The sequence below is a fragment of the Sinocyclocheilus grahami genome, unplaced genomic scaffold (assembly GCF_001515645.1).
Source record: "Sinocyclocheilus grahami isolate Dianchi unplaced genomic scaffold, SAMN03320097.WGS_v1.1 scaffold460.1, whole genome shotgun sequence".
In the NCBI taxonomy this organism is placed as follows: Eukaryota; Metazoa; Chordata; class Actinopteri; order Cypriniformes; family Cyprinidae; genus Sinocyclocheilus; species Sinocyclocheilus grahami.
Window position 1 is genome coordinate 489,822 of NW_015505639.1, and position 26,445 is coordinate 516,266.

Consider the following 26,445-nt stretch of genomic DNA (forward strand, 5'->3'; position numbering starts at 1 on the left):
TTAGAAGATTATATATATATATATATATATATATATATATATATATATATATATATATATATATATTAATAGATGCCATTTAGCCTTGAAGTGAGTTCATTTACAGTATTTTCTTTATATATGTACATATATATTGTACATGTACATATTTACATATAATTATATATTGTTCAAATAATCATTTAAGCAAATAAATAAAGAGTATCTCGCAAATAAATAAACTTTTTAAGTAAACAGTCTCAAGAGGTTGGTCTTAGCTGGTTTAGCTGTATATCCAACCACCTTTAAGGCTTGTTTAAGCTGTTTTTCAGCAGGGCAACGTGGTTATCTCTTTGTTTTTGTTAATATTGTTGTTGGATTAATATTAATAACATAATAGCTGAAGGCAGGTCTATTAGGCTGCACTGCGAGGCTTTAAGCACAGATCCAATATTTGGACACAAATCTGGTAAGAATTTCATGAATACATTATCAAGGCAGTATTTTGACTGTTCACAATATTTAGAGTCAGTACAACCAAACTACTATAGTGAAACTGGTGTATTTTTAATGATTTCAGTATTAAGTATGCACCGAAATACTAGTTTTATTTGGCATCCCTACCTCCAGATTTGGCAAAGAGAGCTGCTATGCTAATTATTGGCAAGTATGTAAATGAATAAATGCTAAAGCACCAGCCCGTTGGCCGATGAAAGCGAAATGCTGTCAGTCAGCTCAATGTCACAACAGCCTGGAGGGGACGACAAGCTCCGAGAATTATAATCACCTGCTAGCTCAAATACTACAAGAGGATTAGAAAAAAACTCATTTGAGGAACACAAGAAAAAGCAAAAATATTGTCAACTCAGCAGTCAGGAGAGCACCGCGTGTGTTTTTGCACATTTCCATGCCTGGCAAAGGCAGAGAGAGTCAACAGAAGAAAATAATTCATGTGTTTACGTTAATTGGACATAGTGGGTGCCATTCAATGTTTAATAATGACATATCTGTGTACACTGTTCCTGGAAAGAGCTCCTACATTCTTCCCATTTTTTGTGGGAATATGATGCGTCTAGAGGAACTTCATTAAAAGAAACAGTTCTGCTCTTGGAGACGCTCTCATTTACACAGAACTGACAAATGAGCTGATCTGAACACACCATTGAGACTATTGTGTCACATATTATGTGTCAAGGCAAACATCACTATTGGTGTTGCTTAAACTCAGGGATAGAGGTGTGTTTAAAATATGGAAGAAACATTGTATAATCCTACATTGAAGGAGGAAACAGAGCTATATCTAGAGATCAGAATATCACAGAGAGATGGGGAGGGACACTTTCACTTGAGACAGTAATAAACCACACAAAACACCCCAGCAACCCCATAGCATTGCATTGACAAACATTCCGAACATTCCAGAAATCTTATAGCAAAATCCTGGAAAACATCAAGAACACCCTAGCAATGCCCTGCCAAAACACCTACAGCAACCCCATTGCAACGCCCTGCCAAAACACCTATAGCACCCCAGCAACCCCATAGCAATGCCTTGACAAACAACCAGAACATTCTAGGAACACCACAGCAAAGCCTTGGCAAACATTCAGAGCATCCCAACAATCCCATAGCAACCCTGGAAAAAACACCCAAAAGACCCTAGCAACCCCATAGTAATGCCCTGGCAAACACCCAGAATATTCTAGCAACACCACAGCAATGCCATGCAAACACGCAGAACTTTCTAGCAACACCATAGTAACGCCCTGGCAAACACGCAGAACTTTCTAGCAACACCATAGTAACGCCCTGGCAAACACCCAGAACTTTCTAGCAACCCCAAAGTAATGCCTTGCAAACACCCAGAACATTCTAGCAACACCGTAACAATGCCCTTCAAACACCCAGAACATTCTAGCAACACCATAGTAACACCCTACAAACACCCAGAACATTCTAGCAACACCATTCAAACAGCCAGAGCATTCTAGCAACACCATAGCAACGCCCTAAAAACAACCACAACATTCTAGCAACACCATAGCAGCACCCTGCAAACACCCAGAACATTCCTGCAACACCATAGCAACACCCTTCAAATACCCAGAACATTCTAGCAACACCATAGCAACGCCCTAAAAACAACCACAACATTCCAGCAACACCATAGCAGCACCCTGCAAACACCCAGAACATTCCAGCAACACCATAGCAACACCCTTCAAATACCCAGAACATTCCTGCAACACCATAGCAACACCCTTCAAATACCCATAACGTTCTAGCAACACCATAGTAATGCCTTACAAACACCCAGCACATTCTAGCAACACCGTAGCAATGCCCTTCAAACACCCAGAACATTCTAGCAACACCATAGCAACACCCTGGCAAACACCCAGAACATCCTAGCAACCCCATAGTAACACCCGGCAAACACCCGCAACATTCTAGCAACACCATAGCAATATCATTCAAACACCCAGAACATCCTAGCAACACCATAGCAACACCCTGCAAACAACCAGAACATCCCAGCAACACCATAGCAACACCCTGCAAACAACCAGAACATCCCAGCAACATTATAGCAACACCCTGCAAACACCCAGAACATTCCTGCAACACCATAGCAACACCCTTCAAATACCCAGAACATTCTAGCAACACCATAGTAACGCCCTGCAAACACCCAGAACATTCTAGCAACACCACAGTAACGCCCTGCAAACACCCAGAACATTCTAGCAACACCATAGCAATGCCTTTCAAACACCCAGAACATTCTAGCAACACCATAGCAACACCTTGGCAAACACCCAGAACATCCTAGCAACCCCATAGTAACACCCGGCAAACACCCAGAACATTCTAGCAACGCCATAGTAAAGCCTGGTAAACACCTGCAACATTCTAGCAACACCATATCAACACCCTGGCAAACACCCAGAACATCCTAGCAACCCCATAGTAACACCCTGCAAACACCCACAACATCTTAGCAACCCCATAGTAACACCCTGCAAACACCCAGAACATCCTAGCAACCCCATAGTAACACCCTGCAAACACCCAGCATCATCACAGCAACAAAAACTCTATCTACTAACTGTCATCAGCACTGTTTCTGAGCTCTGTTCTATTTATAGACTGAATTTAGGGTGGCATCTGAAATCTTGATTTGTCGGCGCTCTGAGACTGCGTTTCTCATTTCCGTCTTTCTCTCAGGCGTGAATGAATTTTCAGAGGCTGTATGCAGATCTCAGAGCTTCACCTGCCGACATGCAGCACCGCCGCTTCCCCAGAGTCTCAGTGTCACGCGTGTCGTCACATTAATGCGCTGCATGTAAATCTCTGTGTGTTCATGTGGTCTGTGGGCAGATCGAGTCAGACGTCTGCCTTACCTCTGCTCTCTGATTTGAATAAGAAAGTGACCGGTGACTTAACAAGGCACAGCGTGTCCGTTCAGATGACGGCAGGATATTGTCAGTCTGTCAGGTCATGTGGCTGCCTCACTCTATTAACTGGCAGCGAGGAGCCCTGGCAATGATATTTCAAGGTCAGAAGAAACACATGACCTCTATATCCTGCTTGAATGGGCCATCGGTGTACATGAGGCTTCTTTTTAGGACAGTAGTGCTATGGATGGTAACTAACACTATTTTAAAAAGTCTCAATGATAATCTGGGGTTGCACCATCTGCACATTAGCTACAATTTAGCCTAGTTTTGATGTAAGCTACATCTTAAACACAACTAATTATTTTTGCGTTGCACTATTAATCTTAATTAAAACCTAATTCTATGCATAAACTAAATATTTACAAAAGCATATTGACTGAACTGCATCAATATGCTTTTGTTTTACCTGACAGACTTTATTCGTTTAAAGGTGTAGTAGGACATCTTGGAAAATGCTAACTTTAGCCTGATAGCACTGAAAGCGTCGCCTATTGCACCTTTAACACAGTATATGATAAATTTGACATTTACACTTATTTACATTTACATTTTTGTTAGCGGCATTAACGCAAACTTGATCTAAACAGCACACCTTAGCATTATTTCCATCACAGAATAAAGAATATTAAGTTTATTGCAACTTTTTATCTCATAGCTCAGATTTTTTTCTTAGACCCAGAACATTCTAGCAACACCATAGCAATGCCTTTCAAACACCCAGAACATTCTAGCAACACCATAGCAACACCTTGGCAAACACCCAGAACATCCTAGCAACCCCATAGTAACACCCGGCAAACACCCAGAACATTCTAGCAACGCCATAGTAAAGCCTGGTAAACACCTGCAACATTCTAGCAACACCATATCAACACCCTGGCAAACACCCAGAACATCCTAGCAACCCCATAGTAACACCCTGCAAACACCCACAACATCTTAGCAACCCCATAGTAACACCCTGCAAACACCCAGAACATCCTAGCAACCCCATAGTAACACCCTGCAAACACCCAGCATCATCACAGCAACAAAAACTCTATCTACTAACTGTCATCAGCACTGTTTCTGAGCTCTGTTCTATTTATAGACTGAATTTAGGGTGGCATCTGAAATCTTGATTTGTCGGCGCTCTGAGACTGCGTTTCTCATTTCCGTCTTTCTCTCAGGCGTGAATGAATTTTCAGAGGCTGTATGCAGATCTCAGAGCTTCACCTGCCGACATGCAGCACCGCCGCTTCCCCAGAGTCTCAGTGTCACGCGTGTCGTCACATTAATGCGCTGCATGTAAATCTCTGTGTGTTCATGTGGTCTGTGGGCAGATCGAGTCAGACGTCTGCCTTACCTCTGCTCTCTGATTTGAATAAGAAAGTGACCGGTGACTTAACAAGGCACAGCGTGTCCGTTCAGATGACGGCAGGATATTGTCAGTCTGTCAGGTCATGTGGCTGCCTCACTCTATTAACTGGCAGCGAGGAGCCCTGGCAATGATATTTCAAGGTCAGAAGAAACACATGACCTCTATATCCTGCTTGAATGGGCCATCGGTGTACATGAGGCTTCTTTTTAGGACAGTAGTGCTATGGATGGTAACTAACACTATTTTAAAAAGTCTCAATGATAATCTGGGGTTGCACCATCTGCACATTAGCTACAATTTAGCCTAGTTTTGATGTAAGCTACATCTTAAACACAACTAATTATTTTTGCGTTGCACTATTAATCTTAATTAAAACCTAATTCTATGCATAAACTAAATATTTACAAAAGCATATTGACTGAACTGCATCAATATGCTTTTGTTTTACCTGACAGACTTTATTCGTTTAAAGGTGTAGTAGGACATCTTGGAAAATGCTAACTTTAGCCTGATAGCACTGAAAGCGTCGCCTATTGCACCTTTAACACAGTATATGATAAATTTGACATTTACACTTATTTACATTTACATTTTTGTTAGCGGCATTAACGCAAACTTGATCTAAACAGCACACCTTAGCATTATTTCCATCACAGAATAAAGAATATTAAGTTTATTGCAACTTTTTATCTCATAGCTCAGATTTTTTTCTTAGAATTGTGCATTTTTCTCTCACGATCAAACGTTACTACTTGCGAGATTTATACTAAGTGTAGCAGGGTGGTATAACCCTTATTGCTATTGGCTGGGGTCATGCTAGAACTTTAAACCTATCAGAGCTCGTTGTGGGGACTATAAAAACGAGAGTGTTTTGTGGCTTGGGATGCGCCATTAGTGGCACTGCCCCTTTTTGTGGATCCTTCCATTGTGAATTGACGGTAGGTGTAATAGCTGTGAAGCCGCAAATTTGTGGAAAGATACAGGGGATGGTAATATCAATGAGCTTGTTACCGCCAGGAACGTTGTTTCTGGTTTTCCGGCTGCTGTGCGTTGGACGCTCACGATGGTTCACAGGTAGCCTTGTCTCGTTGCTAAAAGGAATTTTGTCCATTAACAAGAATTATCTTGTTTATAATTGTGAGATATAACAGAATAACAGTAATCCTGCTATTGCATGTTATTAATTGCTAGATGTAAACTAAAAATTCTGAGAAAAAAAATCAGAATTGTGAGAAGTAAACTTATTTGTAAAAAGTTTATAACTTGCAATTGTGGGATATAAATTCGTTAACAAGTTAAATACTAATTGTTATAGGTTTGTTCAAAACTACTAAACCCAATTATGAGCAAAAATAATAGTGATGCTCGCCTAAAACCACAGCGCTCAAGAAGTCAGTTCCAACTCTCTATCTGACACAGAGGCATTTTCAACCTGATTCTGTCACCCATCTCACTTTCTAGGCTTATGAATAAGCTCCTTAACAGAAGTGATGCTCACAACGATACAAAAGGTGACTTACCGTGTTGCTCGAGTTCCCATTTAAATGCAAACCACTGTCGAAAAGCGGCGAGGACGCCCTGCTACTCTGATCGCTGGACGGTCCTGGTGAACCTGAGGGAATATGGCAGATTATTACATATTCTATATACAGCAGAGCTCATACTGTGTGCAAATTTGCTCTAGTGACTCCGCACTTCTAAATCCACGCGATATGATGCGCATTAGCTTGGCAAGCCGCTTTCTGGGTTGTCATGATGCCACGGACACCAAAGTCAAAGGAAATTATGGGTATAAGGTGAGTGTGAAATGCAGGAGTTCTGACACGGCCGTCACTGGAAAATAGATTTCATGCAGAGGAATCTACGACACACCGCTCTGAAAGTCGTCTTTCTGTCTCATGCAGCACATAGCTGCTCGCTTCAGTCCCGAGAGATTCACCTTCCTGCCGAGTCGATGCTGCCTTCAGAATCGTCTGTGAAGCTCATACTTACTAGTTGAAATGTGACGTGCATTCAAGTAATTTTAGTCTGAAAAAAATGGATGACTTGAAAAAATTCATATTTTTTCTCTATTTTTCACTTCATGACAAATACCCAGGATGCTTTCAAGCGATGGCATAACAAAACGGAGAGCAAAGGTTGTGCATACGATGTATAACTCTGTAACTGCTGTTACTGTTAACTAAAAATAAAAGAAAACCTTTATATCTATTTAAAAACGGTAAAAAAAAAAATATATATATATATATATATACGTAAATATAAACATAGGGAAAACTTAAACCTTCAAATCTTAAATGAAAATTAGAAATGTTGCTTTGGCAAATATATGAAAAAAACAAAGTTTGTTTAAAATGATTAACTACTAAAATAAAATGTCTTTAAAAAGTACAAAAATTACTAAAACTGAAAAAAGAAAGCTATATTAAAAAAGAAAAGAAAATGACAAAAGCACATATCAAAACTACTAAACTTAAACAAAAAGAAATAAAATATCAAATGAAAACTGAAAATATATAAAAAGGCTAATTCAAAATAGTAATAAACAATTGACAAAATAAAAAGAATACAAAAATAACACTGGTACTTAATGTTGTATTTGCATATTTTTTTCATTATTGTGTTGCTACAGAGAATGAAAAGATGAAATGTTGTTTGGTTTCCTAATAAACCAGTTAAATTAGTGGCATTTCCTGGCAAGATTTATTGCTGTTCTTCATAAAAAATGCTCAAAATGCAAACTATATAAGCAACAATCACAATTAAATCTTAATTATGACAAATGCAACTTGCTTCTGCCATAATCTTTACTTTACAAAGGCTGCCTCACATGTAAACTTTGCAGAGAAGGCAGTCCCAGAAAGCATTGCAACAATCTTCCATGTGTTTGCCATGCAATTGGTGTTAAATGCAATATTTCTGCATCCCAAATCACTCACTATTGAGGTTGCATTTCAGATAGGATGCTTCCTCAGAAGGCAGCTGCCTGTCCATACAGTGAGCTTTAGTAGCAGAGCTCCGATGCGAAGCAAACCTACCTAATGGGAGTTTTAAGAAGGCCGGCGCTTCCCTGAGGTAGCGTACAGTGATGGTGACTTCATCCCCCGCCGTCCGCAAAAGATGAACCTGCGCAGAAATATAAAAGAGATAAAACATCCTCCTGACATCAGGATGAGAAGATGCAATTGAGCTGCATTTAAATGGCTCTTTCACACCTAATTGAGTCGAGGAGCCACAACATTTGGATTAAATCAGTTCTATGCAATCAGCATGTAATCTCTCAGAGATTTCTCATAAATGATTACAGTAAACGTCTGGGAATGTTGTTTGGTCGCACATAAATTTGTTATTCATGTCATTATTCATGACATTTTAGTAATTCACTTAGTTTTAATAATTGCATTAATTTCAGTTATTAAATTCTAATTTTCCATCTTATTTTCTAGTTTTCCAATTTTTCTTTATTTCTGCTTCATATCAATTGTTTTGAAAATTGGTAGATTTTGTACTTTCAGTACATGACGAGAACTTAAAATCAGCATTAAAAGGTATTAACACATTTTACAAAAAGAAAACAGGGTGAAACTGATATTATCCATCAGGAACTGATGTGATGATGCAAAGTGCGTTTAATATCATAAGTCAGATCTGAATGCAGTTTGCAGCAGATTGTGAAGGACCACCAGAAACAGGATCAGTTCTGATTACATGTTGAATGTTAGACTTCATTTAATCATAACCACAAATCTGAGCGTTCCCTCTCTGATGAAAACAGGACACACTTGTACAACATTTCCACAGAGAGCTGATGCTAAAAAAAACACGTATTCGCCAAGAAACCCTCGTGTGTGTTTGTGCTCTAAAACTCAAGATGCCTAAAGTCACAGATATTCCTCGCCTTTAGTAGGCATTCCTGCAAATAAGCTTTTTTAATTTAAAACTAAACATGTTTGAGCTCATATAGAGATATTTCGATTTTTAAACTAGATTATACAATGTAGAATCATGAGTGTTGTGTAACCTGTCAATGAGTTTGACCACGCGGTTCTGGTTCTGATCGATTAATAATATTTAAAAGACCATTTTTAAGAAACCATTCACATTTTCCTGAATGATCTCTTGAGGTTGGTCTCGCATCTCAAACATAAGACAACTAGAGTATGTAAAATCCCAGATTGCTTTTTTATTGCACAGGAGACTTTTAGTTGTGCTTCAATGAAGCATCAACTTTGTCTCTCAAGTGTTTATCCTAAAACTTCTTTGGAAGAAATAAAAAGACACAAATAAAATGAGGTAACACTGTACAATAGGGTTTAATTCGTTAACATTAGCTAACTACATGTAACTAAACTAAAAATGTAATAATAATAATAACAACAGTAACACACAACTAAATCTTAAAACTTTAACTAAAAATTAAAATGAAAACCGTAAATATAAAATGATATATTAAATTTTTGATAAAAAGATTAAACAAAAATATAAATTCAAAATATTTACAAAAAAACTATAAAAGTATCTCAATGATACTAAAACACTGATGTAAACAAACGATTGTATTTTTATAAACGAATATATAACAAAGACTGCTAGATAAATATGTAATAAATATAAACAAATGCAAATGAGACCTTATTGTAAAGTGTTACCGAAAACAAGTATAGAGCTATAACATGAATGCGAACAGCAGCTCAGATCACTGATCTTGGAGGAACTTGAAACATTTGAGCTCATATTGAAATCTTTTGATTAGAGACATTGGGATCTGAATAAACCTTCATTTGATCTCCACTGATCATTACAGATCTGATCTGTGATGTTTCTGTCCTACAGGATGATTTCTGTCATCTTCTCTCATGCATAACTGGTTTTATGTCTTAGTTAGTCTGCGGTTGTTCGGTGTAATCACTATCCCGTCCGGATGGAGATGTGAGGAACAGCTGTCAGGATCACAGAGAAGAACCTGCCGGAGTGAGCGAGCATCTCATCCTTTCTCTCTCGAGATGAATCTACTCGCTATCGATCAGGTACAGCTGAGGCCGTTCAGAGGGAAGCGAATCACTCGCTGCTGATATAAAGGACCGAGTGCTTCAGTGGAATCTGAGTGATTCTGCATCAATGTCATTTCAAGAACACGGATAAAAGCTGATCAGAAACTCACGACTTCCTCGTGTGTACACTTCTCCACGTTGATGCCATTGACCTGCACAGAAAAAAACATATTGAGATCACAATTCACCCCAAAATTTGTATCTTGACATGATTTTCATGACAACCACAGTTATTGCAAAATTCACTGTGATACGACCACACGTTTTATTTTTAGAAATATTTTTTTGTACTTTTAAGTACACAACTAAGTTTTTTTTATGCTTTTAAAAGAAGTCTTCTGGTCGCCAAGGCTGCATTTATTTGATCCAAAAATCTTACAGTAAAAACAGTAAAATTGTGAAATATTATTACTGTTCTAAATAACTGTTTTCTCTGTGAATATACTGTCAAATGTAATTTATTTCTGTGATGCAAAGCTGTATTTTCAGCATCATTACTCCAGTCTTCAGTGTCACATGATCTTCAGAAATCATTCTAATATGCTGATTTGCTGCTCAAGAAACATTTCTGATTATTATCAATGTTGAAAACAGTTGTGCTGTTCAATATTTTTGTAGAAACTGTGATACATTTTATTTTTCAGGATTCCTTGATAAATAGAGAGTTCAAAGGAACAGCTGTTATACGAAATAGAAATCTAAATGTCTTTACTGTCACTTTTATTGTCACTTTTAAATTTGAAATGTTAAAATTTTAATCCAATAAGCATTAATTTCTTATTAATGTCATTAAATATAAATAAATACATAAATTTCTTATTAATTTCACCATACACACACAGACAGACAGATACTCACACACTCACACACACACACACACAGACACACACAGACACTCACACACACACACACACACACACACACACACACTCACACACACACAGACACAGACACAGACACAGACACACACACACACACACACACACACACAGACAGACAGACACACACACAGACACACACACACACACACACACACACACAGACAGACAGACACACACACAGACACACACACACACACACACACACACACAGACAGACAGACACACACACAGACACACACACACACACACACACACACACAGACAGACAGACACACACACAGACACACACACACACACACACACACACACAGACAGACAGACACACACACAGACACACACACACACACACACACACACACAGACAGACAGACACACACACAGACACACACACACACACACACACACACACAGACACAGACACAGACACAGACACACACACACACACACACACTTTAAGGGTACAAGTTCATTTTAATTGTATGTTTATTCCATTATATAATTTAATAAGACCCATGATTTTTGTTAATTATAAAATATAAAATTTTATATTTTGTTTTCATTTTAATTTTAGTGTTGATAGTTTTAAAAAATGTTGTCACAGCTGTATACAAATATATTAATTATTATATACACACAGCCGTTTATAAGTTTGAGGTCTGTAAGAAAGATTTTTTTAAAGAAATTATACAATTTAATAAGACCCATAATTTTGTGGCATAAAAACTCTGATTACACTCTCAGTTAGTAGTAAATGTACAGTACAGCAGCATTTACCTGCATCCTCTACTATGAAACTAAAATGCTGCAAGTTTTTTGATTGATTAAATATAAAAACTGTCTGCCAAATTAACTGAGTTTGTGGTCTCACACTTGTACTGTAAGTGTATTTATAGGGCCTACATATAAAGAGCTTCAATGACATTCAAAATATAATAAAACCATTTGTTTCAGCCGCACCACAGGAACTATTACTCTATTTCTTGCTCTCTCTCTCTCTCTCTCTGTTGCTGTTCCTCTGATTCATGCAATGAGATAAAGGTTAAATCTCCAGTCAAGCCAGAGAAAATGAATCAGAGGGAAGCGTCATTAAAATGCAGAGGGAACGGCGCTCTAACATGCACCCTTGGCCCCCGAGGGCCGCGTCAGAAGCGAGAGCGTGCGAAAGCCTGAAACACTGACCTGCAACACGGCGTCACCGATAAACAGCATCCCCGTCTGATCGGCTACGGCCCCGGACGGTCCGGCCAGAGGTTAATGGAAAGATTGGGACATAATTACTCATTTAATAGTGCTTTAATGCGATGACATGGCAATCAGGATTTGAGTTTGATGAGCCTTTCGATCTAGCGAAGCACTTTGGGATGAATTTCACACAAATCCGGGTTTTAGTTCAATGCCTTCTGACAAATATGATGAAACTTCATAAGCTTTCTGGTATCAAGGGCGGATATATTTCTACGCTTAGCGTCTCAGAAGTAAGAAAGGACAGCGGGAAGCTAATAAAAAGCAATAAAACTGCAAATGCAATGCAGGCCGACATGCACAGTCTTGAATTAGCCGTGATTAAAATACATTTGAACTCTATAGCATGCAACGAAGATAAACTGTTCTCAAATACTGATTCTAATCACACGTTAGCAGCTGCTGTCAGACACTCGCGATGAATAAACTATAATGCGAGCAAGTGCTAATTATACGGATATCAAATGGACTACATTTAGGCTGTGCAGTGCATTTATTTTAAATGAAAAACAAAAGTAGGTACTCTACAAGGTCTTACACCGTATATTACAGGAATAGTTCACCCTCAGGTCATCCAAGATGTAGATGAGTTTGTTTCTTCATCAGATTTGGAGAAATGTAGCATTGCATCAGTGTCTCAGCAATGGATGCTCTGCAGTGAATGGGTGCCGTCAGAATGAGAGTCCAAACAGCTGATAAAAACACAATAATCCACAAGTAATCCACACCACTCCAGTCCATCAGTTCACATCTGGAGAAGACAAAAGCTGCATGTTTGTAAGAAACAAATCATTTTTTTAGTAAACATGACTGTGCTTGGCTGCAAACTTGATGCAAAGGAAGTCGTTCTAATTATAATGCTACTCAACGCTTTTCATGATAACATTAAAAATGCAGTCAAGTTTTTGAGAGAGTTCCACATGTAATGCTCATTTCATATGCAAATATGTTAGCCAATCACCGCAGTGGGCGTTTCCATTGCAGCAGAGTCCCTTCAGGGAATCAGAGGTGAAATTCAGGATAGAAAATGACCATTCATCTGTAAATTATGACAGTTTTTGATGACAAAAAAAACATTAGGATTATAAGTGCACCTCAGAAAATAAAACAAAATATACAAAATAATATTTATAAAAAGCATTTCATGATCCCTTTAAAACATTTTTAACTTCAACCCATAGTGCATAATCCATAATAACGCTTCCTCCAGTTTTATCAGCTGTTTGGACTCTCATTCTGACGGCACCCATTCACTGCAGAGCATCCATTGCTGAGACACTGATGCAATGCTACATTTCTCCAAATCTGATGAAGAAACAAACTCATCTGCATCTTGGATATCCTGAGGGTGAGCACATTTTCAACAAATTCATTGTAAACTACTCCTTTAACAGTTATCGCTAGCGCTTTGCTTTGTTTTACAGCGGATGGGAGGAACGCTTGTCATCTTACCTACTTGATCTTTGAAAATCTTTGAGATGACCACAGGCACTTTATGTTCTGCTCCCCCCTGAAATGCATGAAGAGCCGTCAAGGAAATTCACTTCTACATCTTACATCCAGCACTGTTCAGAAATACAAATCTATTGCCTCTTCAAAGATTATTGTGAATAAAACTAATGAGACTTGATCCTTATATCAAGATCCTCTTTGATCTTTAAAAGGCTAATATTGTGCAATAATTATCTGGCCTGTGGAGATACGCGTGCACTACCTGAGCGTGTTTAATTAAGCTCTTTAAAGTGAATGAACGATATTAAAAGAAGCAAAAGACCTACTTTGATACTCAGACCGAGACCTCCAGTCAGCTGTCTTCGAAGTACAACAGTTCTGTGCTTTAAAAAATCGGAATTTAGTTGGTAAAATATTCATAGCATCAACCACATAACACATAATAAAGAAAGAAGTGGTCATAAGGCAACACTTCAGTTGAAACCTAAACACAAAAATGCTTTATACAGATAATATCAGGCTAAATAAATCAATCAATATTACTATTGATATGTTTTAAAAAAAGTTCTCAACTTTTAAAATACAGGTAATATCAAGCAAAAAATACATAAGTAAAAAAAAATATATAATAATAATTAAATAAATTGTTGTTTATGTCTAGTGTTTTTTTTAAATAACATTTTAAAAAGAAAAAAAGCCATAACTTCCATAATGTGCAGGTAATATTGGGAAATAAATAAATAAATTAAATTAAATTACAATACAATAAAAAAAATAAAAAAATAAAAAAATAAATAAAATAAAAAATTTTTTTTTTGTTTATGTGTTGAATGTTTTTTTTTAAATAATATGAATTAACAAAGTCTCAAATTTAAAAAAACAAGTCATATCAGGCAAATAAATAAATACAACAATAAATACATAAATACAAACATACACTTATTTTACTGTTCACGCGGCTATTTTTTAAATAAGATTAAAAAAGACATTTAAAAACTTTCAAATATAGGTAATATTAGGGGGAAAATAAACAAAAAAGAAAACTTAATACATTTTTACTGTTTATGTGTCTAATTTTTTTAATAACATTACAAATACATAGATAAATAAATACACACATCTCAACTTTCCAATTTTGTAAATTTGATATTCAAACAATGTTCAAGCAGTGTGATAAATCACTGTAATGATTTAGTAATCTTTATGGGAATAAGTTGATCAATTCAAATGGGAAGACTTTATAAAACTTTATCAAATAACATCCAAAGGATTGCAAACAATTTCTCAGTAACAAAGGTTCATGACGGCCAAAACGTAAATGATCTCACTTTAGAGTGGAAACATAATTACACCATTAGAAAAGCCGATGCTTTCCTTTTTACTTCCCTTTAATTGCACAAAACTCAAAATGTGTTTCTGGGTCAAAGTGACTCTAAATGATGGATCAGGTCACTTATAGTTATAAAACAGATTATAATGATGCTCTAACCTCACTAATGATGTTGATTATGACTATATTGGGTTCTCCACTGTGCATCATTTAATGACTGTCATTGTGTTTTGACAGCATCGGGGGCCGGAGCGTGAAGCCACTGACGTCTTTTATGAATGATGATGATGATGATGATGATGATGATGATGCATCTCATGAAACAATGAAGTGGTGTGTGCTTCATGACAACGATGTCAAATGTAATGAAAACTTGTCTAATGCATCTTGTTCTGTAATCTGTCAACAAAACACTCTCCTGCGGCCGACTGTGATTCGCAGTGTTGAGCACATGATAAACTTGTTTGAGTCATGATCGAATCGAAGGTAAAGACTCAGTACTTACATTTAGATGGGAGTCACCGCCGCTCACGCAAACAACATCCTGCTTCTGTATGATTAACAGCTCTTTCGTTAACTTTAAACGAACGTCGTATGTGTTACTTGTGTGCTCATCGTACAAAAGGGCAAGTCCGGTTTTCATCTGTTGAAAAAGCAAAAAAACAAACGTGTTAGAAGACATTATAAGATTTAGATTGATTCATTTAATAAAGTGAACAAATATAATAATATTTTGGAAACTCTGTCTAATAGAGAACTGAAGGGATTTCAAAATGACAGTTAATTGTTGTTAAAAAACAACGCAAAAACGTAATTCATGCATAACCCAACATTCAAACAGTTGTTTGTTTTAAAGGAACAGTTTGCGCCAAAATAAACACTTCGTCATGCACTCAAAATAATATGTGTTCTGCAGCTAGTCATATTTTGTTCATACTTTTTAACTGAATTAAATTAATTGGCTTCATAATCAATGGATTTATGCTGATGCTAAGCAATTAGAAGAAATGCATTTTGAAAATATGATTATTTAAATAAAATCAAATAGATGCACATAATTAATAATAAACTATTTATTTATTGAAATTACCTGATTCATATATTAATCAGGTTATATTAATAATTATTCATTTATATTAAATCTGTATAATCCATGCAATTTGAATGCAATTTTATAGGCAAGTCAAACACATACACATTAAATGTAGGCCTAAATAACATTTATTCCACAGAGTTGATGCAAAGCTAATAATTAATTACTTCAACATTTAAATTTTACATTTACAATTTTGTCTTAAATTTAAATTTAGAATAAATAATAAAGTCAAAATAATACACTTACTAAAAAGATATTGAAAATATGTTTTTGTTTACCTACATGTTACATAACACCAGTTAACATGCAAACATGTTGTTAAATTATTAAAATATTAACTTAAAAATCTCATAGGGTCTTCAAATAAATATTTTATCTCAAAGAGGTTCAGATGACAAAAAAGATTGGGAATCCTTGCAACAAGGCATGTAAAACATAAATAAAAAATATCATAAAAGTACTAGATTTGACTCATGCAAGATATAAATATCGTTGGCTCTTGAATGTCTTTGTTCCTCTTGTGTAAGTTGCTTTGGACAAAAGCATCTGCTAAAATGCGGTAATGTAACTGTAAAAATGTAAGTCACATGAGAGCTTTGTGCAGGAAACTCACAGAAAACCCTTTCTCTTTTCAGATGAACTATTCCTGTAAAGCACACAAGACTGAGATTAATCTAAAAACACCAGGTTTTTCCTTATTCTCGAAGTATTTGACTCCACTTTGTGAAGTTGTCTCTGTCTCCTCTGGAAGATAAACTGAATAAATGCAACAGAAAAGTTGCCTGTGGATCTTTCAATTACTTTCAGGTTTTCTCTGAGTCGAGAGAGCAGTGTTAATTCAGTTAACCCACAAAAGCGTCCCGGAGGAGCTTCCCGTGGCTGAAGAATACTCCTCGCAATGGAATCAATTACAATCTTTATTTATCAGGCTTTCTGTGGCTTCACATCTGTGGTGAGGATTGCTTTCTTCCTGAAGGGATCCTGATGCTTTCAAACCTGCAACCTGAGCAGAACTGAACTGAGGAGCTCACAAAATCACAGCGGTGCAGGAACAACATCTTCAGTCATTCTGACAGCAGTCTGTCTCTTCTCATCACGCTTTCTCCCATTTACTATACAACACATTACAGAGCAGAGAGAACAGCAGCTTCATGAAATAAAAACACATGATGTTTCTATCAACAGGATTATGGCTCATATCAGAAATTAAAACCAGGGCTACTAAAGTCACTAAAACCATAAAAAAAGCTACTTAAAATAAATGCAAAACTATGAGATATTTAAGAAAATTTGCTTTTACAAACAATTGAAGCTTTACAACTTGTACAGAGTGCAACAAGTGGGCTACTGCACTCGATAACGATCCCGATAACAGCGGAAAGAGCTTCAACTCCATTACTTTTGGTCATACGAAACAACAAAACCCTTTTGTAAAATAACAAAAACAAACAGGGTGCGCTTTCTGCCGTCTTGGTCTCCATGTTTACCATATTAAAAGGAACATATGATGCGATTTCAAGTTTTCCTTTCTCTTTGGAGTGTTACAAGCTCTTGGTGCATAAAGAAGATCTGTAAAGTTGCAAAGACTAAAGTCTCAAATCCAAAGAGATATTCTTTATAAAAGTTAAGAGTCAGCCACACCTACCTAAAATGGCTCGTTCTAACACGCCCCCACATGTCTAATTCACTATCTGGAAATATTAGCATAATGCCGCCCAAATGTGCACGCAAAGAAAGGCGGCGTGGTTTCAGGAACGCAGTAGTGTTGATGCAGCATGTCAGGGAGACGCTGTGCGGTTCAGTGCGAAAGCAAAAGCACTTTATTTGGCCTTCTGGAAGTAGATGCAATTAGGAATCATTGGTTAAGATTTATTTACAACAGAACAGCACAACCCAGATGTTCGAATTTGTGCAACGCATTTTATGGACGACAGTTTTTTGAACCTAGAAGAGTACAAGGCTGGCTGTACACAAAGGCTATTTCTAAAAAAAAAAAAAAAAAAGGAAAATTCCGACTTTGCTGACAATCTGGCGCTTCTGAATCAGCGACTGTACGTATGTTTGTCAGCTGTCTTAACCGCGGCTTGTGTACTGCATCATCACTGTGTCTGTCACGAGACTCTGTTGCCCTTTCGGAGTTTATTTTTTTATTTTTTTTTTACTGATGGTAAAACTAAGGACATTATTAACTATCTTGATGTTTACTTTGAAAGCTTAAGCTCGCGATTATGGTAAGGGGCGTTACATTTCTGATGCGTGCTTGTGGAGTTCGGCCAATCACAATGCACTGGGTCAGCTGGCCAATCAGAGCAGACTGCGCTTGTCAAAGGAGGGGGCTTTGTTGAAAACTACATGTTTGAGAGAGGCGGGGCAGAGAGGACCTACAATAATGTACAGTATTAAATATAAAATAATGTGTTTTTTGAACATTAATAATGATCTTTAAAATAGCATCATATGACCCCTTTAACCATGCTATTTATAGTAAAACGTCTCAGGTTACGTATGTAACCCTAGTTCCTCGAGAGAACGAGACGCTGCATCGAAAACGCTAGGGGAGCGCCTTCTGCGACCCAAGCTCTGAATCACATGTGAAATCAGTCCACTAGCTGAACGGGACGTCACGGCGGATGACGTCATGACCAGGAAGCTATAAAAGCACGTGCAGCAGAGCCAGCGTCAGCTTCTAGGAATGAAGCAAGCGCCGGCAGGGACGCCGGAAGTATGGCACCGAGACGCAGCATCTCGTTCCCTCGAGGAACTAGGGTTACATACGTAACCTGAGACGTTCCTGTTCAGGAACTCGACCTGCATCGAAAACGCTAGGGGAACGAGAATGCCCACGCCGCCAGACTTCCAAGTCTCTGCCTAGTGTTGAAGACTGCACAACTAGGGCGAGAGAACGGAAGAGCCAGGAGTGGCTTGCATGTCTAGCTCATAAAACCTAACAAAGGTAAGGGGCGTGGACCAACCCGCAGCGTTGCAGATGTCCTGCATAGGCACACCCGCTAAGAAAGCCTTAGAGGCTGCAACACTTCAAGTCGAGCGAGCCTTGACCCCTAACAGCGAGGGGAGATCAGAGGACTCGTAACATAAGGAGATGGCATCCACTATCCACCGACTGAGGGCCTGCTTAGTTGCTGGAAGACCTCTCTTAGGGGGACCGTAGCACACAAGCAACTGGTCCGCCCTCCTCCACAGGGCAGCTCTGTGGACGTATGCATCCAGTGCTCGCACTGGACACATACAGTTAAGCTTCTGCTGGTCTGGTTCCCTGAAGGGAGGAGGACTGAAGGCCTGAAGTACAATGGGCTGTGGTGCTGATGAGGGGACTTTTGGGACATACCTAACACGAGGGTACAGAAATGCTTTGGCCAGACCGGGCGCAAAGTCAAGATAGGAAGGGGCCACCGAGAGGGCCTGTAAATCCCCAACTCTCTTAAGAGAAGATATTGCCAGAAGAAAGGTAGCCTTTATTGTAAGATGGCGATCAGAAATCTCTTCGATAGGTTCGAATGGAGGCTTACAGAGAGCTTCTAGCACCACTGCTAGGTCCCATGTAGGGAAACGAGATCGTACCGGAGGCCTCAGCGCACCGTGGAGGAAATGTGTAACCAGGGGGTATCTCCCCACTGAAATGCCACCAAGAGGGGCATGGTAGACCGCAATGGCCGCCACATAGACCTTCAGGGTGGAGTGGATTAACCCTGTAGAAAACCGGGCCTGCAGGAACTCCAGTACTTTACCAACTGGGCAGCTAGCTGGGTCGAGCTGGCTGTCTCTACACCAGGAAGTGAAAAGTTTCCACTTCCAAGAGTACAGTTTCCTCATGGAGGGAGCTCTGGATTGGAGGATGGTCTCAACAACCTCAGTTGAGAGACCGGAAGATCGGGCACTGGATCTGGTGGGTGAGGAAGGAGATAAGGACTAGCCTGTCTCCATTCCCTCCGCCAGATCCAACTGCGAACCCCACGAATGCAGCCGCCGCTCCGACTCGACGGAAGCTGGCGAAGGCTCCCTCCTCAAAGAGAGCCCTCCGGGAGCGAAGCGTACACAGTGGGAGGCGCTCGCAATGCGGGCAGCCGGCCCCCTCAAGAGCCGACTCTGTGTGCTTCGCTCCCAAGCAAACCATGCACAGGCTGTGTGTATCCCCACTCGTGATATAACGTGGGCAGGGAGGAGCACACAACCTATAACGTGGCTTGCACTCGCCCTTTGCATGCTTTGTCTTAGCGTGAGCCTTAGACATAGCTGCTTATTAGACTTTTTTCTCACAATAGACAGACAACAATAAATATGACTGACACACACAGAGCGCTTCGCTGAATGACAGAAAGCTGACGCTGGCTCCGCCGCACGTGCTTTTATAGCTTCCTGGTCATGATGTCATCTGCTGTGACATCCCATTCAGCTATTGGACTGATTTCACATGTGATTCAGAGCGTGGGTCGCAGAAGGCGTTCCCTTAGCATTTTCGACGCAGCTCGAGTTCCTGAAGAGGAACTGTGGTTATACAAAAAAAAATAAAAATCATGGTTATTACACTTTTACTATAATAAAACCATGGTTAATTTTCTTAAGGGATCTGTATTTTTGTGTTCTTTCTTTCTTTTTTTCTTTCTTTTTATAAATGTACTGCCTTAACGGTTTGATGTTTTGTACCGTTTAATTAAAAAAAATCTGAAAAAAGATCTGAATTAAAGGATTTGCGAACCCGCACAAAATGATTCGTGATCCGCTCTCCATAGTCCAAATCTGTATAAGGATTCGCAAACAATCATTTCATATCGTGACTTCAAAGCGTGAATCGTGAGGCATTCAATTTGTGAAAAGATTTGCAAGCCTCCTCCGAACCTCCGATCTGAATCAAATGATTCATGACATGCGAAGTCCCGATCTAAATAAAATTATTTGCATGGATACGTGATCCATTTGTAGCACTTCACAGTGAATCATTTTGCAACACAATGGTTTAACTGATTCATAGTTTCTAAAACCTAAAAAAATTTACTAAAAATCAAAATAACAATTTAAAATATCAAAATAAAAGCTAATTAAAAATATTAATAAAAACCATGAAAGCATTTCAATGATAATAAAATAACACTGATGGGAAAAAAAAAAAATAAATAAAAAAATTGAATATATATATATATATATATATATATATGTATGTATATAAAAGAAATAGGCCTATTTCCATTTTTTTATTTCATTTGTTTAACTTGATGTACTATAAAACTGAAACTGAAATAAATAAATAAATACATTTACTTGATTAAAACTATAGACATATTTTAAAAACATAAAATTATTAAAATGTTTACTGAAATTTTAAATATTAATTTTGAAAATATCAAAATAAAAAACTAATTTAAAACATTAATAAAAACCCTAATAGCATTTCAATTATACTAAAATAAAACAAAATGTACCAAAATTAAAAATAAAAACAGAATGTCAAAATAAAAACTAATTCAAAATATTAATAAAACTATAACAATATCTCAATTATATTAAAGATTTTAAAATAAAAAAAACAACATAATTACTAAAACTCTGAATGAAATGAAACATAAAACATAAAAATGCAAGCAGAGAACATGAAAATAAGAAAATGTGAAAATAAAATCAGGTTTAAAGCATTAGTAATGTGAACAATCACAGGTTTAAGAGTGACTCTTGTATTTTGTACACACACAGAATTATTCATTTTGAGGGACTGACTCTCATATTTCAATGCAACTTCATAAACTTTGCAGGATATGTTTCAGCTAGATCAACACACTCTCATAAGGAAACATCACTCTAGCGGCGTTTATCTGCACAAACATCACTGAAAACATCAAACCGCAGCGTCTGTGTCATTCAGAACAGCTGAAGATCGCTGACAGGAATCTCCAAAGACAAATAACAAGCGGCGTGATGTTTGGTCACGCACAGATGAACAGCAGCACAGCAAAACCTCCCTCATGAGACGGAGACGAGAAGAACATCCTCGAATTTGCTTCAGTATAATTGACTGCTAGTCAAGTTATCATAGTAATACAGCAGATGAAACTGATGAAATGACTGGGTGATATTGCAAGTTATATTAGTTATATTTTGCATCAATAAAAGGAAGAGCGTTGAGGCTGGCGGCCCCAGATTGCTGTTGTTCATCATTCACTGCCTGCTAAAACACCACACTCTTCCGGACAAAATGAGCATCATTAGAAAGATTTCAGACTTCAGCTTCGATATTTGACCACTGTTTCTGATCAAATCCGGCTGCAGGGACAGTCATTTCTTAATTTATATCTGGAGTGCAAAATCAACATATAAAATCAATCAGTAATTTTTTATATTCTCAAAAGAATAACAACACACATTGTCACATCTGCTGTAGTTTATTTGTGTTCACAATGATGCAATAATAAACATCCTTTAGAGCTTTCAGTCCAATAGTGTACATATTTGAAAATATATTGATATATTTATAGATTTTCTTCAATATTTTTGTAGACAGAATCATCATTTCTATTTTCTATTTTACACTGAATTATGCAAAATTGAAATGCAAAAAAAAGGAAATATAAATAATACTTTCTAGATATATTTTTGAATTAAAATCAAATTTTCAAGTGCAATTAAACTTATATTATCCAGGGTTATTATTGTAAGCTAAAAATATACATTTTCATTGCCTGAAATAAAATAAACATTAACTGAAATAACATTGAAAACAGTTTAAAAGGTACAAAAAGTACTAAAACTAAAATAGAAACTACTGTACAGTATATAGACATAATTAACATTTCAAAAGAACACAACAGAATTACTAAAACGGAATTAAATGAAACATAAAACATAAAAATGCAAGCAGAAAATATCAAAACAAGATGATGTGAGAATAAAATCAAATAAAACATTTGAACAAAAACTACAATAGTATATCAGTGACACAAAACTAATACTGATACTAGCAGAGTGTGTCTGTATATATATATATATATATATATATATATATATATATATATATATATATATATATATATATACACACACTCTATATATATATATATATATATATATATATATATATATATATATATATATATATATATATGCATACACTTTAAAAAAATATGGACTAACCCTAAAAATGTAATGTAAAAATTTAACCCAACGGTTGGGTTAGTCCATATTTGACTCAAAGTTGGGTTGAAACAACCCAGCATTTTTTAGACTGTATATATAGCCAATTAATCATTATTATTATTAGATATTATTACATATTATATATAATATGTGCCTTATTTTTTCCTTTTGATTTTGTGCTATTAATCCTGTATCTATTGGTGTGTGAGCTGCAGAAGCGTCATGTATTTCGCACAGTGCATGTGTTTGTCCATCCTGTGCTGCTGCTGCTGATGATGATGATGAGTCTGGTTCTGACAGACCCACAGTCTCTCTGTTCTGGCCTAGTTCTCTCTCTGGCACCTAAACCCATTCTTCCCAGAGACACCGGGATGTAGGTCAAGTGAATCTCCTGTTAGGGAGAAGATAATTAATCAAAGTTTGGCGTTAGAGAGAACACACAAGCTCAACATGCAGGAAAGGTGAGCTCTTGCTATATTTATACAGCGTTTGCAAAGATAGCCGGGAAAGCCTTCATTCTACGGCAGAGTCTCTGGAGAAATCTGGGCTTAGATGCTTCGCTCAAGGCCACAACTGTGGCTGTCACGGCCTGATGGTTTAGTTGGGACTGGAATCCAGATTTGGCCAAAGGATCTGGCTAAGGGTCACCTCTGCATGACGGCCCTCAGGTGCCAACTCGAAGCAAAAACAGAAAAAAAAAAAAACCGGCCAGACCTCATGAAACTTCCAAGAGTATCACTTCACATTTACTTCAGCAAATGCAGACAGCTAGTTTCTATAGTACTCTTCACTATGCATTTAGTTAAGAAATAGTGGCTAGAGAAGAAGACCATGAGAGTAAAAAGTCCCATACATGAATATTATTATAACTAAAACTAAAACCATACAAAACATTACTTATAAAATATATTATACTGTATTATATTATATAAAATATATGTATTACTTGTATATATTACATATAAAATATTTATTAAAATATATAACAAATATAAAAATGTATGAAAAGTTTAAGTACTAAAACTACTAAACTGAACTGTCATAAAAAATTATAGACAATTTAAAATGACAAAAACAAAATCACAACAAAAACTTTAAATACTTTAAATTAATACAATTAAAATGAAACTTTTTTCTTTTTTTTTTTTACAAAATCATAAAAACTCTAAATATTAATAAAAACTATAATAGTATAACAATGATACTAAAATAAAACTGATATTAAATATATATTGTGTGTGTATATTATAGTACTAAAATTACATGGTAATAAAAAGTAACACTCATTTTAAACTCAAATTCTGATTTAGTTTTAGTCATAGTCTTTTGACTAAAATGCCATTTAGTTTTAGTCATGTTTTAGTCATCTGAATTGTTTTTAGTTTTAGTCGACTAAATATTATAAGATTTTAGTCGACTAAATCTACAGTAAATTTAGTCAGATAAAATCTAATTGGTTTAGTTACAGTGCATTTATTAAGCATTTCTCTAAAATGTACAAACTCATTATATAGGTTTGATATTAAGGTTGTATCACCGATTTAACTGCGGTGACACCACAACGTGCCTTTATGTTAAAAAAAAAAAAAACACTTCTCATAAAGAACATGGTCTTCTTATTAATGAAATACCAATGGTTATATAGGCTAATTATGCATTCTTTATAGCAACTTGTTTACCATATTCCTCATTCTTTCAAGCAGACATATTTATTTCTATTCATAAATTTAGATTAATCTTTATGGCTACTAAAGTTTTTCAGTCAAGAGCAGTGCGTGATTTTCTGTCTTTCTGTTGTTGCTTGATTAACATCAATGACTCGGACAATAGCAACTAAATTAGGCTGCTGTCCCTTTAAAACCGAATGCACAGCTGCAATGGATGCAATGTACATCCCCTCTTGCCAGATTTATCCATATGTCTGCTCTTCTCTTACTCCCACATATTTAAATTTTTTAACGTTTTATGAGACGTGCAGCAAGTGTACTCTATGTTAGCTTATGTCCCGCTGGTTCATATGTACGCAACTAACCTCCTAACTACGCAGCAGGTTCATTCTGAATGAATCTCTTCCCAAATTGTCCCTCCCTAACATTTTCATCTCATTTTTATTCGGTGACGAAAATGTCAATAAATATTCATCATAGTTTTTGTCATTTAAAAAGAGTTTTAGTTTGTTATCGTCTCATTGTCATCAGTGAAAAAAATGTCGTTGACGAAGATTATGACGAAAATTATTCGCCAACGGAATTAATACTGATGCATATACTAAATAATATAAGTTATAAATGCAACTGTAAAAAAAATACAAGTGAGACCTCATGAAATGTATCAGTAACAGTATCACCACAGATAGTCAAGCAGCATCACATTTCTTTCGGCAAATGCAAACCAACTACACTCTAAAAAATGCTGGGTTGTTTCAACCCAATGTTGGGTCAAATATGGACTAACCCAACTGTTGGGTTAAAAAGTTAATTTAAAAATGTAACCAAAATTTAACCCAACAGTTGGGTTAGTCCATATTTGACCCAACATTGGGTTGAAACAACCCAGCATTTTTTAGAGTGTAGTTTATATAAGACTATGTAGACTATGACAATGAAAAACTCCCAAAATACACTGTGCATGACATATGAATAAATGTGACATCCACAAGATGTCTACACTGAAGATGCATCTGAATATCTAGCCTGCATTTGACCACAACGAGAGCAGATCCTCAGTCTAGAGAAACGGACGTATGGCATATGTTGCTTTTGTCCATATTGGTTTTCATCTCTTCTACTGAAGGCCGTCTGGAATTAGGAATAACCCGGGAGAAATGCATCACAGTCTCAAATCATGCTTTTGTGCATTCTAGAATAAATCCCATAGAAAGATACTCTTGGGAATGAGTATGTAGCATGCAACAGTAGAAATTAGATTCTGTGGTAAAATATACTGGATATACTGTATATTCAAGTGGAATGTGTGATATGTGAAAAAAACAGAGTGGGACGCATCCCAAACAAGACGAGGAGGAACTTTAAAGCGGTGCAGATTCTGTCATATTTTTAAAAGAAACAACTCCGAGTAAAAAACTCCACAAACTGCATCCAGACATCTGAAGATGTTCTGCACATCCAGTGGAGCGTTTAAGAAGAAAGCAATGAATGAATGCATGAAAGCATGAAAGAGATGCCTTGTGTTACAGTGGATATTCTTCCTTAACCTGGTAAAGCCTGACATATGAAACAATAGCCAGAAAAAAAACACATTATTTTAAATGGAAGTTTACTGAACCATTTGAAAGTTTGCATGTGTTTTTTGTTGAGTATCATATTTGATAAATCCGGCTTTTATGGCTCATATAGTCGGATATAGTGAGAATATGGAGGAAAAACAGCTCAGTTTTATTCATAGACAGAAACTGAGCAAAAATATGCAACTTGATGCAGATGCTGATATTTA

At 36.8% G+C, this 26,445-nt stretch overlaps 1 protein-coding gene across 1 annotated transcript in view; it reads right to left on the minus strand.

Annotated features, from left to right (window-relative positions):
• Positions 1 to 26,445, minus strand: part of LOC107552869 (gamma-2-syntrophin-like) — an 82,670-nt gene that overhangs the window by 43,203 nt on the left and 13,022 nt on the right. The window contains exons 2-8 of the mRNA XM_016234907.1: positions 15,262 to 15,399; positions 13,753 to 13,809; positions 13,427 to 13,484; positions 11,912 to 11,955; positions 9,962 to 10,003; positions 7,839 to 7,926; positions 6,321 to 6,412 (exon numbers count right to left, since the gene is read on the minus strand). Of these exons, the coding sequence (XP_016090393.1) occupies positions 6,321 to 6,412; positions 7,839 to 7,926; positions 9,962 to 10,003; positions 11,912 to 11,955; positions 13,427 to 13,484; positions 13,753 to 13,809; positions 15,262 to 15,399 (519 nt within the window). The remainder of the gene's footprint in view (positions 1 to 6,320; positions 6,413 to 7,838; positions 7,927 to 9,961; positions 10,004 to 11,911; positions 11,956 to 13,426; positions 13,485 to 13,752; positions 13,810 to 15,261; positions 15,400 to 26,445) is intronic.